The sequence below is a fragment of the Lithobates pipiens genome, unplaced genomic scaffold (assembly GCF_037356315.1).
Source record: "Lithobates pipiens isolate NorthernLeopardFrog02 unplaced genomic scaffold, aLitPip1_a1.2 Scaffold_13, whole genome shotgun sequence".
NCBI classification, from domain to species: domain Eukaryota; kingdom Metazoa; phylum Chordata; class Amphibia; order Anura; family Ranidae; genus Lithobates; species Lithobates pipiens.
Window position 1 is genome coordinate 512,229,949 of NW_027507718.1, and position 16,999 is coordinate 512,246,947.

The window sequence follows — 16,999 nt, forward strand, 5'->3', positions numbered from 1 at the left end:
TGCGATCCGATTCTGCTGCGGGCCAAAAAAAGGGTCCCGTGCGAATTTGCGGCGGGTGCGGCGAATGGCTGAACTCAAATCGCACAGAGATCGGATGTGATTTGCACTGCAGTGCAGTGCGAATCACATTCGTTCTCATAAACCGCTGCAATGTGAACCCAGCCTTAGTGACACTGGCGACGGGGGGTGATCACGGGGTTAAACCTTTATTGGGGGGGTTAGGGGGGTACATTAGAACTAAAGGGGGCTAACTCTAACTGCCCTAACAGTTATTACAGTCACAAATGACACCAATGCAAAAAAAAAAAAAAAAAAAAAAAAAATGACATTGGTGTCACTGTGACTGGGGGGCAGGGGTAATTGGGGGGGTGATCGGGGGGTAAAGGGGGGGTGTGAGTGTGCCTGGCATGTTCTACTGTGTGTGTAGAGTGTTGGTGCAACTTACTGATCCGCTCTCCTCCGTGTCGGAACGAAAAATACCGACACGGAGGAGAGAATACATCACTTCCTCTCCTGTGTTTACATTACAGGAGAGGAAGTGATGTCACCGGGGATTTCTATTCGTCGGGAGCGATCGCGAGGGGGTGGCCATGAATGAATGGCCGTCCCCTCGTCCGGGATCGCTCCCGTACGAATACCGACCGCCGCAGGCACCGGGCGGGGGCCCGATCGGGCCCCCGACCCGCGGGAGGCAAGGGACGTACATGTATGTCCTTATGCCTGCCCGTGCCATTGTACCGACGTACATCGGCGTGCGGCGGTCGGCAACTGGTTAAGCTTTGACAAAGAAAAAAAAAAAGAAAAAAGGAAAAAAATGAAGCCGACCACTGACAGCTGCACCGGATTTTGCACTCTCCAGGTTTTATATTTATTCATAGGACTGCAGCAATCTTTTTCCTGTTTTTTTACTTAGAAGTGCTGCACTTTGTGTTGTCCTCTTTCTTGATCGCAATGTAATTCTAACAGTCAGGTCTGTCTGACAATAACGGACTTGTAGTTGTGATTACTTCTGAGCAGCTGCCAAACATGGAAGGGAGGCCGAGGCTCTGCTTGTATACTTAAGTTGGTCATACATAGGTTCAGTTTTTTTTTTTTTCAATCAGCCAGGAAGATTCCCCCATCCACACATTCAAAAGGTGGATGAGAGAATCGTCCCCCCCGGTCCGCCATTGCATTCTGACAGCAGGGAAACTCACCCCCTGTCAGAAGACACAGATCAGCACTGCAGCCGCAGATCGAGTAGTATCCGACAGAAGTCAAAACGGTAGAAAGACTTCTGTTCAACTACAGTGGCCACACATGGATTGACATTTGGCTGGGTTCAGCAGGGATCCATCTATTCAACTGCATCAAGTAACCTAAGGAGAGCATTAGCATAACTCCTCAGTAACTCGCTTTAAAAAGTAATATGATCAGGAGACAAAGTTGGATCAGTTAAAGAGGAACTTTCAGTAATTGTTTAATCTTTCCATCTATTAAATCTTGTGTTTGTTATTTTATCTTTGATAGTAAAAAAAAAAAATTTCTGCCAGTGAATTCCTTATACAGCTCACTTCCTTTTTCTTGTCATTAGCCTAGGCTTATGACATCATGCACAGCTCTCTTGAGAGTTTGCTAGGAAGGGGGGGGGGGGGGAGTCATGAGGGCCAATGATAGCTGCAGATGTGCTGTGTGTCTGTGTAAATCCAGGAAGTGAACAGGCAACAGCTTCAGTTGCCCACAGTAAAAATGGCCGCAGCCAGAATCTGTGGAGGGAGATTTCTGCAGCATATTTGGAAAGTACAGAATCACAGTATATATAAAATAATATGCAAAGTGGTTGGAGGGAAGCTTCACAATGGCTAAGATGTTTTCATTACAAAATTATGTGAGCAGACTGCAGTTCCTCTTTAACAACCGTGTACAACTTTGCATAGTTCAACATAAAATTTAGGAGATGTGTGTGTAAAATTAGCAAATACAAGGAGCCCCAAAGTGGGTAACAGGACAGAAGAATATGATAAAATAAACTTACACTATCCTTGGATCGGTCGTCCTTCCTGTTTGACCTGGAGTCGACGTCCCGTGATCTGGAGGGGACTTTTGAGTCTCTGTCCTGAGTGCCGACACCTCTGTGACCGCTCCTCGTCTGGTGTGCCCCAGTGCCAGTTTTTGGGTTACTGGATATGCTCTCTGATGGACTGGATCGATTACTGCTCGATCTTGGGGTGCTGCTCTCTCTTCCTGAGGATCCCCTGTCTCCAGAATACTTTTTTCTGGAGTCCGGTGTCTTTGAAGATGACTTCTGGCTATCCACTGTGAGTGTTACAGACAGTTCCCCCCTTTGAGGATTAAATTTCGCAGTCCTGGTCGCAGGTACTTTTGTTGCCATGGCTGCTTGTTCTGAGTCTTTGGGATCTTCGTCTTCTCCAAGTGACTCATCTGTGTTTTTTCCATGAGAAGACTGCCTGCTCCTCTCTCTCCTCTGTCTAGACTTATCCTCATTACAATGGGCATTTTCTTCACTACGTTTACTCTTCGCATCCCTCGGACTACGACCAGATTCAGGTTTGGCTTCCTTATCGCCGTTCTCCTCAGCTCTGACTGAAGAAGTCTCCTCTTTACCGAGAGGGCCGGTGGCCACAGTGGAACCCTCAGACTCCTTGTTTGTGGGTTCAGAAAGCGCGTCTGGAACTTGAGATGCTTCGACACTTATCCAATCATCTGGCTTCGGATCTAGTTCAAAGGCATTTTGGTCTACAGTTGAGGCTTCGGCTACAGGTTTTGGGCAGTCCCCCGACATTACATTGGCAGAGGTCTCCATATCATTGCCATCAGAATCCGAGTCTTCTGCTGTCAGCATGTGTTCCATACTTGCATTGTCAATCACTGGTATTGCATTTAGGCTTTCATGACACTGTGTGTCACAGTCTTCCTCATCAGATTCTACAGACACCAGAACATCAGACTCTTCCGTTACATATGGCTGAGCAAACAAACTACATTTAGGTTGTTCTTCTACTGACTGTAGCTGGATAAAGGAGGATGGCGCCTCTGGAGCTTCAGGTGCTTCGGGTGCCTCCGCAGCTTCCTCATAGTCATCATCGTCCTCTAATTCCTCGACTTCTTTGTTAGTAAACACAACTGCAGCTTCCACACTGGCAGCTTCCCCACCGGCCTCGGCAACGTCAGTGTCAGACACAGGCAGCTCCTCCGGCTGGCTCTCTTCATCAAGAGGTGGGGCCACTTCTTCACATATGTTTTGATCAGGCTCGGAGCTGGAAGGCGTTACATGATAAAATGTTAAAAACACCCTTCCTGGTTACCTCAGACTAGGTCACTCAGACCAAAATGTCTAGTTTCCTTGTGTGAGTGTCCAAGTAAACTGAATTTCACCTAGTTGCCTGTCCTCTGCTACAGGGTCCCAAGGTTGCAAAACTTAAGTTTCACATACTGAGTAACATGCTGGCAAATTTAAGTGATGGGAAAGACCTGACTGAGGGAATTCAGGGGACAAGAGCTCCTCCTTGTGTCACCATGCAGACAGGTCCCAATTACAAAAGGTTTATCAATTTAAATTTGCATTCCCCTTTAACGAGAGCTACGTACAAAACAGTATTTTATACTTCAACTGTCTTTCATATCGGATCTCCTCTAATGACTAAATGAAGTAAACAGCAGGATGGTCTAAGGGCCCTTTCACATGGGCGGACCAATCTGGGTCCGCCTCTCAGTTTTTCAGACCGAGACCCCAGTCTCCTCTATGGAGTGTTGGGTGCCAACGGACATGTGTTTTGACACCCACCGGCATTCGATCTTATCCACTAAAGACAGATGGGGATCGGTTTCCCAGACTGGCAGTCTGTTTATATCCGACCGCCCGTAGAGAACGGGTTGTGTACACTCTGCAAAAGCGGGCTCAGCAGACAGATTCCCCGCTGAACAGACAGACTCCAAACAGAGACTGCCCTTTGTGCAAGGCCCCTTATATTTTTGGGTTTAAACGACACTAAGCTAATTTCAGAAGGTCACCCTTGCTAAAAGTTCAGATTTTTAAGCCAGAGAAAGTAGATTTTACATTTTAAACAGACTATTAACACTATCAAATAAAACTTTTATTACCTCTTCTTCTCCTCCAAGTAAGTCTCATATTCATTCTAGACAGGGAAAAAATAAAAATAAGACAAGATATAAAATGTGTGCAAGCCTTCATAACGCACAAATCACAACCACTATGGAATATTGGCTTGTGGTTGTTCAGCTAGTCAGATCTCATGCATCTGGCTGGTCTTACCTCGGGTAGCTTGGTCTTGGAAACCAGAGAGCATTTCAGTACAGTGTCCTCAATACGGCCTGGAAACCGGGACAGGACAGCATGCATACTCTTGGCAGCACTATAACTGTTCATGTGAAGGATTGCCTGCATAGTCAATGACAAATTTATGATGAGCAAACAGGTTCATTAATATAATTTGAACCAAAAGATGTGGTTATCAAGGTAAAGGACACCTGTGCACATAAAATATTCTGGCTGTATTTGTTGAACTTTGCTTTTACAATAGAAAAACTGCCTAGACTTTTTTCTGACTTCACTATATGTAGGTTGGTTCTAGATCACCAACAAAGTACAAAGGCCAGAAATAGTCAAGTAGCTAGTAAAGTGACATTAAAGCCTTTTTTTGTTTAAAAATACCAAACATGTTACACTTAACTGCTCTATGAAACTGTTTTACACAGAGCAGCCCAGATCCCCCCACCACTCCCAACTGACCTGGACCCTCTCCTTCCTGCCCCCACAGCAAGCAGCTTGCTATGTGGGGGAACCAGAGCTGAGCCACTGCTCTGTGGCTAAGCCCCTCCCGCTCTGTTCTCATTGGCTCTCTGACCGATTGACAGCAGTGGAAGCCAATGGTGCCCACTGCTGTGTCTCAGCCAATCAGGAGAGAGAGTTCCTGGATCAAGACGGGGTCCAAGTATTAGGGGGGCTGCTGAACACAGATTTCATCTTAATGCACAGAATGAATCAAGATAAAAAAAAAAATTGCCTTTATAACCACTTTGAAGCTGAAATTTTGTCAGCCTATATTTTGCCTTCTATGACTCATCACATGAAACTTTAAAATTAAGTCTTTAAAGTGTTACTAAACCCACAACAGTAAAATCAGTCTTTATATGCAGTAAAACATGCTCTTTATATGCACTGTGGAAACTAAGGGGTTAATAGTCTGCATTGTGTGAAAAAAACATAATTTGACCATGTCTTCCGATTCTCCCCTTCTTCCACTGTCCCCAATCCATCTCCTTATCGAGTCTTGGGAGCACTCTGCACATGCTCAGATTAGTGTGTATTGCTAAAGTTGTTTTTTTTTTCTTGGGAGGGCACATGTGATCAGCAGAGGGCCAATCAACACTGTCCAGAGGGTTAGGGGTCCTGCAGCCTCATAGGACAATCAGGGGAGAGTTAAAACTCCTCCTACAAGCTTTAACCAGACACTGAAAGAAGTCACAAGAATGCTATATACTGCCGATGAGAAAAGATATTTAGCGGTTTATATTTACTTTAATTGCCTTTCCACGTTGTGTTTACTGTGGGAGACCAGATATAGTGAATGCAGGGTGCTGGGTTTAGCAACACTAAGTTTTCATGTTTGGCATAGTGACATCACCAAAGCTCTGCTTCTTGCAATGCAGGCAAGATCATGGCAGGTGGTAGAAACTGGAAGGGTGCTGCATATCTGTTTGAAAATCTAACAGCACCCTCACCTTAGTATTTCTTTCCAGAACCCTAAGCTATGATGCAAGCAGCTACCTGGCTCTTGGAAGTACTTCTGCAAATACCCAAAATGCCTTGATGGGCGGACATCAGTCTGCACGATTGAAATAACTGAAATCCAATGAAAGGGGTAGGCCAAGGACAGTTGGGCTGGGGAAGAAAGGACTATTCCATGCTGAACATCCTTCAGCCAGGAAATGAGACAGGCTTTGTCTGACGTGCTACAGCTTCTAATGCACACTGTGAGAAGCTCGCACTGCAGTGAAATCAGAGTAAGCCATTTCAGTCCAGGAGAGGAGTTGGTACAATGGCAAGACTGAACGGAAGACGGAAAACAATGGCAGGTTCCATATTTCTCCTGAGTTGGCTCTTGTAATCCTGTAAATTGTTCTCAGCATTACACCACACAAACACATCAGCCTGCAAATACTACAACTATTTCTAGCATGAGTATTTACATTTAAAATACACAGACATATATTTATATTATCGTTATTTATCATATATATATATATATATATATATATATATATATATATATATATAACTGTTTATATTAGGGACACAAATGATGCATTACAGCCACCAAGTGCATATTGAAGTAATAAAACACTCACTTTTCGCCTATTGCTGATCACTATATAATGCTCCACTTTTCCAAACCGAAGCCCGATACGAGTTAGCTCAAACTCCTCTATTTCCCCTTCAGGCAGATTTGAGAGATGCACAAACTTTTCGTAGATTGTTGGCGTGATCTGAAAAAGAAAAAAGTCAATCACATGATTACAAAAAAAGAGACTGGTGAAGGCTTGCATTCAAACTACAGGTACTGTAGACAACCCCTTAAAAAGTGCATTTCTACCACTGCTTCTAAACTGGGACAACCTGGACTTTATACTTGTTTAATGTGTTCCTATTAACATAGCATAACTTTAAAACTCGTTGCTTACGTATTTGTTAAAAGAACCTAAGAAACCTAGGCTGGCCATACATAGTTCAGCTTTCTTCATTCAGCCAGAAGGCTGAATGAAAAAACTGAACTGATTCCCACATCTACCCATTCAATGTGGATGTGGGAATCCTCCTCACTGTCGTATTCTGACAATGGGACTGCTCCACTATCAGAATGTTCATGAAAAGTTGATTGATAAACGGGAACAGCTGTACATGGATCAAAACTCAGCCGGTTCCTGCTGCCTTTTGCTCTATGTACAGCTGTTCTCGTTCATGAGAAGCCAATCTATCGACATCTAATGGACCGACTTGTTGGTAAATGCTCGATCAAAATGTATTTTTTTAAATATATATATATATATATATATATATATATATATATATAAAATACATCTATGAAAATATTAAGGATACTGGAGTTAGGTTATTTATATTTATCCCTTTGTCTGCACCGTGCTGCCAAATCTCATCAGTGAACAAAGTTTCTGTCTTAAAGTGTTATCAAGACTTAAGGATACTTTGTATGTAAAATAAATAAATGAAAAAAAAAAAAAAACTAAATCTGGCCCCTATTTGCACACTGCGTGCTATTTTAAACAACTTCCCAAGTTTTGTATACAGACATGCTGCAAAGAAACAACTGGAAAGGCAAGAGAGAAATCTTAAAAAGGATAAGTTCACTGTTACAAAAAACAATATATCGTTTTTTGTAACAGTGAACTATATATACACATTTCTTTGCAGGGAAAAAATAAATAAAGTGCATTCATATTTTGTTAGGGACCTTTAAAGCATTGCACCCACGATCTGCAGATTGTGGGTTTAACATGCCACTCACTGTCTTGCAGATTGTCTGCCTGTACCTCCGATATTACACAATGACAGGAAGCTCAGTGAACTACTTTGAGCGATCAACAGCACCATGATAGTTCATTGAGAACTACAAGTCAAAAGGATGTCGGGACTTGTTTTCCCATTGATAAAATACTGTGAATGGAGAACTCTTCCAGGCGGAATTTGATGCATTTGTAATATATGTTACAACCTGAATATGGGGGTAACATGCTAGAAAAGATGAACTTAGCCTTTAAATTCTTTTTAGGTATGCTATGGGACTTGGAACACAACATAGTGGGGTGGGTGAAAATCTGGCTGCAAAAGTGGAAATACACTTCAGTAATAATAAATGCACAGCAATGTGTTACCTTGCATGAAGCTTGTTCAATGATCTCAGCAAAGATTCGATTCTGTTAAAAAATAAAATTATAGTATGGAGTGAGAATTTTATACATCAATTGTTCGAGCTCAAAAGGTCATCTATAATTTTTACTGATAATCACAGGTTTCGGTCTCAAGATATTTAAAGTCATATTTTTCCAATTATCAGGCACCTTCATAACACATATTCAGATTAGTCTATGGATGGCTTGGGCACTTTGTATGGGGGCACTCACTGAATAAGGAGCAGTCAGGAGCGCCCCAAGTATAGCTGGTAGGTACAAGATTATAATTTTTTTCTATAATAAGCTTTAATATCACTTAAAGTAGTACCAAGAAGGGAAAAAAAAGAAAAAAAAATTTCCCATGGTCCAAAATTCCTCCTGAAAAAAAAAAGAAAATCTGCACACTTCCTGAGTTAAAGCCAGCCTCAATTGTTTTTCTGCACAGCAAAATCTAAGGCACTGCTGCTTCTGACTGCTGGTCTCAAAAGATCTGATGTCACTTCAACTGTGCTGCTCACTGGCCAAAACCTGAAGGAAGCTGTGACATACTAGCAGGCCTCTGGCACAATCAGCCGTGACGGAGAAATTCCCCACCCTGCACCCACACACGACCAAGGGGTGGTGGGGATGATAGAGGCATCACTGCCCTAAAATATAGACACATGAGTCTGAAACTTAACTCATGCCTAGTTCAGACATGAGAAAGCAAAAGCCCTGTCAAGATTTCTGCCTTCACACAAAGTGCAAAACAAGGCCTTGTGGGGTTGATTTACTAAAACTGGAGTGTGCAAAATCTGGTGCAGCTCTGCATGGTAGCCAGTTTGTAACTTTAGCTTGTTCAATTAAGCTTTGACAATAAGCCTAGGTTCACACTGAGGGCAGGTTTGAAATCATGCAATTTCAAATCGCCATTTCAGTTAGACTTAGTGGGCTTTTGACATACATCTGTGTGGGTTAACGCACAGATGTCTATTAAATTGCTCCCGAAGTCGCAAATAGTGTAGAATATACTTTTGGGAATCGGTGCGGCACCTCAATGGGTGTCACACCTATTGGTTTGTGCCATTGCTGGCAATAAACGTGAATGTGGGCTAAAACCTGGCAGCCATTTTTTTTTTTTTAAATGCAATCCTGGTATGTCGGCAATAGTGAAGGGTTTGGGCATGTTCGGATCGAACCCGCCAGGAAGCCGTCACTGTACACCACCAATCATAGGCAGTAAGGCATTTCCAGCCCGGCAGCTGCACATACACACGCTGCCTGTGATTGGTGGTGTGCAGTTGTGGCTTCCTGGCGGGTTCGATCCGAACACGCCAAAGCCCATTCCTACTCTGCAATGGGGAAAAAGTTCAGTTGCAGGGAGACTACAAGCAATGCTAGCCACTAGTCCCAAGTCATCTGCCTTGCTTTTTTTTTGTTTTTTTGAGGGGGGAGTTGGCCTCCGAAAATCCCCATTCTCCCAAGTTAAAGTTACGTTGATTTGGTTCTTGGTTACAACAAATTATACAAGTAGCATTTAATCCATTCATTGGGAGTGCTTCCTCACCTCATCCTTTAAATCCTTGTATGCCGAAGCCATGGCGATGGTCAGTGTATTTCCAGAAAGGCAAGTTGGGAACACATTGTAAAACTTGAGCATTGAATCTAAAGAGTTTCTACTGGGCAACTCCAAATAAGCCTGAAAAACAAGAGAACACAGGCTGATTAAACATACAGACCATCAGACCTATTTAACCACTTCAGACCCAGGCCAATTCTGACATTTCTCTCCTACATGTAAAATTCCTCATTTTTTTGCTAGAAAATTACATAGAACCCCCAAACATTATATATGTTTTTTTAGCAAAGACCCTAGAGAATACAATGGCGGTCATTGCAACTTTTTATCTCCCACGGTATTTGCGCAGCAATTTTTCGAACGCGTTTTTTTCCAGAAAAAAAACAGTTTCATGCAAAAAAAAAAATAATAATAAAGTTAGCCCAATTTTTTTGCATATTGTGAAAGAGGAGGATACGCCGAGTAAATAGATACCCAACATGTCACGCTTCAAAATTGCACGCGCTCGTGGAATGGCGCCAAACTTTGGTATTTAAAAATCCCCATAGGCGACGCTTTAACATTTTTTACTGGTTACATGTTTTGGGTTACAGAGGAGGTCTAGGGCTAGAATTATTGCTCTCGCTCTAACGTTCGGGGCGATACCTCACATGTGTGGTTTGAACACCGTTTTCATATGTGGGCGGGACTTACGTATGCGTTCGCTTCTGTGTGCGAGCTCACGGGGACAGGGGCGCTTAAAAAAAAATTATTTTATTGTTAATTTTATTTATATTTTTTTTAGTTTTACACTTAAAAAAAAAATTTATGACTTTTATTCCTATTACAAGGAATGTAACCATCCCTTGTAATAGGAATATGGCACGCTCGGACCTATTTACAGTGAAATATGGGGTCAATAAGACCCCATATCTCACCTCTAGGCTGGGAAGAATAAAAAAACAAAGAACAAAAAAAAAAAACGATAATGGCTTCCTAGCCAGATCGGCGCCGTTAATTTGAATACCGAGGCCGGGCGTGACGTCATAGCATCGCGCCCGGCCTCCGAACGATCATAGAGACTTCGGGGACACTCTAGTCTGCCGGAAATCTCTATGATCACATGCTGGAGTTGGCGGATCCTGTGACCGACTCACCGATGGAAACGGTGAGTCGGTAGAAGCACCGAAAGGGCGGTGGGAGGGGACGCCCCCTCCCGCCACCCGTAAGAACCATCAAGCGGCGGAACAGCCGCTATGATCGTTCTTATGGTGTAGGGAATCGCCGGCTGAAAACGGCAATATCTGAATGATGTCTGTGGACTCAGGCATCATTTAGATATAACCAGCGAAACCCCATGACGTCAATAGACGTATTGCGGGTCTCAAGTGGTTAACAAAAATACAGTTGTTACATACAGTGACCTGATAGTTCATTCAGTGAGAAAATAATGAGTATTTATGAAATCTACTTTTATAACAATTTTCTTGGCTTTTAATAAATTGGATAAGGATCAACAGAAGCAAAGGGAATTGAATCTTCAAAGAGATTATAGTGCAGCCTCTAGTTCTGTTGACTATTCTTGTCAACAGAAATGTCAGATGGAGAATTACCCAGTCACTTCCCTGAGAATAGTGCTGATTAACCTCAACAACGGCACAATTATGGTGGCTGAGCGGCTCTTCTGTGCTGGATCATGTACCTAGTATGTGATCAGCAGGTCCTCGGCCAATGATTGACGCTGGGACCCGCTGATCAGCTCAGTGATGGTAAACAGAGCTCTGTATAGTGACAGGCAATCTTCTTGTTTTTTTATTCCCTGCTAAGCAAAAAACACAAGATCCCTAAGCAAAATCAGCACACACTAAGAATTTCTAGGCCCTTTGCTTGCCTCAGATGTTAATCCCTTCCTAGCCAGTGTCATTTGTACAGCATCAGTGTATTTAAGCACTGATCTAATGGGTGTCCGACTTGTTCACCACGTCGCAGTCCCACTATAAGTCGATGATCGCCGCCATTATCCGTAAAAAAAAAAAAAAAAAAAATTGCATAAAAATATCCCATGGTTTGTAGAAGCTCTAACTTTTGCGCAAACCAATCAATATAGGTTTATTGGGATTTTAACGAAAAATATATCTAACAATAGATATTGGCCTAAATTTATGAAGGCATTTCATTTTTTTAAAGAATACGTTTTATAGTAGAAAGTAAAAAATATTTTTCCCCCCAAAACTTTCAGTTTTTTAAACCCCAGTGCCAAATGGTAAAAAAAAAATAAAAAAAAATAAAAAATAGGAAAGGCTTTCCATTTTGATGCAAATCTAATCAAATTTGAGGCTGAATATTTGGATTTCCAAGTGTATGGGCATATTAAAGAAGAAATAAACCTGAAGTTTTTTCCTTTTCTCTTACCTGCAAAGTAAAGACATAATGTGCCAGTATGCACGGCATACTAGCACATTATGTGACACTTCCCTGCAAACGAAGCTCTAATCGTCCTCGCCTGAGGCCGTATCCATCTTCACTTGTCTTCCTTCTGAGTCCGCGGACTCCAGCTGCATGACTGGCTGGAGCTGTGCGACGTCACACATGCACGAGGAAGCCGCCGGTCATGGCAAAGGCTTCTGTAGAAACGGCCATGGGCGGCCGTTCCTTCAGAGCACATGCACCGACATCATTGGCGCAGTATACAGTGAATAACTCCTAAACAGCACACGCTTAGGAGATAGTTACAGTACCTATAGGTAAGCCTTATTCTAGGCTTACCTATAGGTACAAAAGAATACAGGAAGGTTTGTTTCCTCTTTAGGACATTGGTCATCACTTCACACTTTATCGTTCACTCACCTTTCGATAATTGGGGATGACGAGGATGTCGTTCACACCACCAAACGGCTTGGCCAGGTTGGATATTTCCTCTACAGTGTATTGTTTCTCAGGCAAATTCGATACAACAACAACGCATTTCTCAGCTTCCTACAAAGCAGAAGCATTTACATGAACATACATAACAAGCATGGTTTGATTTCTCTGCAGATATCACACACACAGGAAAACAGAAACAGACCTTCAGTAGGGGATCAACGAGGCGGTGACATTTGATGAAGCCAGGGGGAACCTCTGGATGGAGAAAAAAAAACAAACATGTCACTTACTTGCTGGTGAAAATGTAAACTCCACACCCAGAACAGCACAAGATGCTCAGTCCACCAAACACGTCAATAGCAACACTGGAATTTATTGGACATTTCCCTTTTGTCGGATTTAAGTTTTACATACTTAGCGGACCAAAGTTTCAAAGTAGATTTCTAGCCTCAGCCTAACTAGTTTTAATAAAGTTCCCACGCCTAACACCTATGCAGACTAACTTGTGTAAAAAAAACACTGTATAGTAAACAATTTTCACCCCTGCTTTGGTCCAGTCACGAGATCCCTTTGCCCCATATCAGCCCACAGCTGCTGCAGGAGAGAGGAGGGAGCATATGGGTGATGTCGCCACTTCACGGGCATTACCAGCTTTTGTGGATCTCCTCTTCACCGCTGGCTACCCCAGGGGATCGTGTGAATGGGCTGAAAATAGGTGGATATACATTCACCGGACACTATTAGGTACACCTATTCAATTGCTTGGCAACACAAATTGCTAATCAGCAATTCACATGGCAGAAACTCAATGCATTTAGGCATCTAGACGTGGTGAAGATGACTTGCTGGCATTCAAACTGAGCATCAGAATGGGGAAGAAAGGGGATTTAAGTGACTCTGAATGTGGCATGGTTGTTGGTGCCCAAACGGGCTGGTCTGAGTATTTTCAAAAACTGCTGATCTACTGGGATTTTCACTCACAGCCATCTCTTGGGTTTACAGAGAATGGTCTGAAAGAGAAAATATCCAGTGAGCGTCAGTTGTGTGGAGGAAAATGCCTTGGTAATTTGTCAGAGGAGAATAGGCAGACTGGTTCCAGATGATAGAAAGGCAACAGTAACACAAATACCCACTCGTTACAACCAAGGTAGGCAGAATGCCATCTCTGAATGCACGACGCACCCAACCTTGAAGCAAATGGGCTACAGCAGCAGAAAACCATACCGGTTGTCACTCCCATCAGCTAAGAACAGGAAACTGAAGCTACAATTCGCACATGATCACCAAAATTGGACAATAGAAGATTGGAAACATGTGGCCTGGTCTGAGGAATTTCAATTTCAGCTGAGACATTCAGATGGTCGGGTCAAAATTTTGTGAAAACATGGATCCATCCTGCCTTGCATCACCGGTTCAGGCTGGTGGTGGTGTAATTGTGTGGCCCATATTTTCTTGGCACACTTTGGGCCTCTTAGTACCAATTAAGCTTCATGTAAACACCACGGCCTACCTGAGTATTGTTGCTGAAAATGTCCACCCCTTTACGACTACAGTGTCCCCATCTTCTGATGGCTCCTTCCAGCAGGATAATGCACCATGTCACAAAGCTCCAATCATCTCACCACTGGACAATGAGGTCACTGTACTCCACAGTCACCAGATCTCAATCCAACAGACACCTTTGGGATGTGGTGGATTGGAAGGGTCACATTCGATGTGCAGCCAACAAATCTGCAGCAACTGCGTGATGCTATCATGTCACTATGGACCAAAATCTCTGAGGAACATTTTCAACACTTTGTTGAATCTATGCCATGAAGAATTAAGGCAGTTCTGATGGCAAAAGGGAGGTCCAACCCAGTACTAGCAAGGTGTACCTAATAAAGTGACCGGTGAGAGTGTATACATCCTTTTTGCACAGATTAGTCAGCATAGGTCCAAGAAAAATCTAGAAAATCAAGAACTAGGAAAAACCTACACGACACCTACCAATATTATGCTTCAGGGGCTCTGGCCTTTTCTCGGTCTTCTCTTTTTCCTCTTTGCGTGCTTTATCATCTTTTTGCTCCTTTGCTGGTGCAGCTGAAAAACAAATCATCAATAAGAAATGTGAAGGCAACAGCGAAATACAGATATATACACACACACTTCCTCTTCCATCTCTACCAAGCATCAAAAAGCTTTGCAAACAGGTTATTTAGAGCCACAGTTCCGATCCGCTGAATACGAATTGCCTTTTTAGGACAAGACAGCTCAGTAATTGCCTGTAGTGTTACCAGGGAATCTGAGAAATCTCCCCATGCCGCTTAGAATCATTAATGGTTTTGGAACCAAGGAGCCTATATTTATAGTACAGACAGCAGATACTAGTGCTTACACTGCTCCTGCATTTTAGAAGATATTCATCACATTTCAACTGATGAAACGGTATTCTCTGCTTTACACCTTCCAAATCTCCTGCAGCTCGACAGTTACATGTCATCAGAAAACTAACTACCGGGGAGGGAGGGAGAAGAAAATCTTGCCTTTACCACTCTTCACACAAAACAGGACAGAACGAGGTATGTTAGGTCAGTAATGGGGAAGCTTAGTTGCACAGAGACCATAAGTAATACTAGTGACTAGTCCCTTGTCCTCTGCTTGCCTTTTATGAAAAGCAGCTTTCATATTTCAGGTCCTGCGTATATTCACTGACAAGTGTTCTTTTATCCACGTACTGCTATATATTCCCTATACTTATTTTCAGTTGGCTCTGAGGTTATCGCATAAACAGACTTAATCAGGATTAGCATTACATTCCTTAAAATCAAGGACAGACCCATTTTAAAAATTCAATGGCTTCAATGTTCAACTACAAAAATAATATACCACTGGACAACACTATTTTAAACAATAAGCTCCTGGAATTATGTTCATAATGCAAAGAACTTGTTAAAGGGGCTACCTCTGTCTGGTTCATCTACAGACAAAACCCATCCTTTAGAGCCCTATCACACTGGGGTGGCGTGGTCGTTGGCGGTAAAGCGCTGATAGTTTTAAATGCGATATTCGGCCACTAGCGGGGTGCTTTTAACCCCCGCTAGCAGCCAAGGTTAATAGTGCCCGAAAAGTGCCGCTTTGCAAGCACTTTGGCAGCGCTGCCCATTCAATTGGCAGGGGCAGTGTAAGAGCGCTGTACATAGCTCCCCCGCAACGCCCCAAAGATGCTGTTTGCTACTTTTGCTGTCCGGCAAGTGCACCACCCCAGTGTGAAAGCCCTAGAGGTGCTTTTCTGTGAACCATTTTTAGGGCATTAAACGCCAAAAAAGCACCCCAGTGCGAAACGGGTCTTAATATAGATCCTGTAACACCGGTTTCAGTTAAACCGCTTCAGGACCAAAATTATCGGTCCTTTTTCGTTGAATAAAAAACCCGGAGGTGATCAATTACCACCATAAGAAAGTCCCATTTGTGTGGAAAAAAAAATTGTTCCGAGTACAGCGTTGCATGGTCACGCAATTACCAGTTAAAGTATAGCAATACTCAACAAAAATGCGTTAAATTTTTCCCAGAATGGTTAAAAAAAAATGCTTTTAGAAGGGCATATTTGGGGTTTCAGTCACATGGAAATAACAGGTCTTGGCAAATACACCTGGGAGATTAAAGTGGTTAAGCCATGTAATAACCTTGCAAAAATTCCCTCTGTCACGTTAAATAATGCCCCCAGTGCAGCCAGTCACGTGAGCACCCATGGGCGCTCTGAAATCAGGTACACAGCGGCATTTAAAACAATAAAACAAATACACTGGGGACATTTAACATGGTAAAGGAAATTTTTGCAAGGTTATTGCATTATGATAGCAGGAGGGAAGGATTGTGGAGTGGACAGAGCCGACAGGCAGGGAGGGGCGAGAGGACAGAGCAGGGCTGCAGATGACGGTGGCACATAAACAGACCACATCGTCAGTACAGCAGCCATGATAATCCGTGGTCAGTTTACAGGGGGGAGGGCATAGCCAGGCAGGATCAGCCAAGTTTTTCAGGTTATACAGAAGATCAAATTAAACAGCACAAGCACTGTGATGTATAACATGCTTTAAGGAAACAGGATCTATTTTTTGGGTAACAAACACTAAGAGACTCAAACTAGCATGAATACACTAATGAGCTAGCTTGTTTTTAATAAACTGGCGCGTGGCTTTGCAATGGTTAGCTTGGGAAACTGCTCTTAAAGTGGTTGTAAAGGCAGAATTTTTTTATCTCGGCTCTCCCTTCTCATTGGCTTAGAGACAGCAGAGGGAGCCATTGGTTTCCGCGGCTATAAATCACAGCTAGTGAGGAGAGAGCAGGGGGCATGGCCAAGCCACACGCTGTGTGTCTCATGGACACACACAGGTGTCAAGAGCAAGCGCGCGCGCGCGCACACACACACACACACACACACACACACACACACACACACACACACACACACCAGTGCCTCCATAACAAGTGGATTGCCATGGTAAGCACTTGGTGGGGGAGAGGCCAGGAGCGTCAGCGGGGACCCGAGAAAAGTAGGATCAGAGCTAATCTGTGCAAAATCTTTGTAAAAAAAATAACTGTTTTTAAAAAACAAAACAAAAAAACTGATCATTTAGAACCACTTTAAATACTGTTTAAATGTGCACCACTGTCATATTTGTATTG

At 43.0% G+C, this 16,999-nt stretch overlaps 1 protein-coding gene across 3 annotated transcripts in view; it reads right to left on the reverse strand.

The window, feature by feature from the left end:
• The window catches only part of ZNF638 (zinc finger protein 638), a 71,352-nt gene that overhangs the window by 22,290 nt on the left and 32,063 nt on the right, over window positions 1-16,999 (reverse strand). For all 3 annotated transcript variants that reach the window (XM_077478070.1, XM_077478071.1, XM_077478069.1), the window contains exons 11-19: window positions 14,321-14,413; window positions 12,534-12,586; window positions 12,314-12,442; window positions 9,476-9,607; window positions 7,912-7,953; window positions 6,370-6,507; window positions 4,274-4,399; window positions 4,102-4,136; window positions 2,015-3,257 (exon numbers count right to left, since the gene is read on the reverse strand). In XM_077478070.1, the coding sequence (XP_077334196.1) occupies window positions 2,015-3,257; window positions 4,102-4,136; window positions 4,274-4,399; window positions 6,370-6,507; window positions 7,912-7,953; window positions 9,476-9,607; window positions 12,314-12,442; window positions 12,534-12,586; window positions 14,321-14,413 (1,991 nt within the window). The remainder of the gene's footprint in view (window positions 1-2,014; window positions 3,258-4,101; window positions 4,137-4,273; window positions 4,400-6,369; window positions 6,508-7,911; window positions 7,954-9,475; window positions 9,608-12,313; window positions 12,443-12,533; window positions 12,587-14,320; window positions 14,414-16,999) is intronic.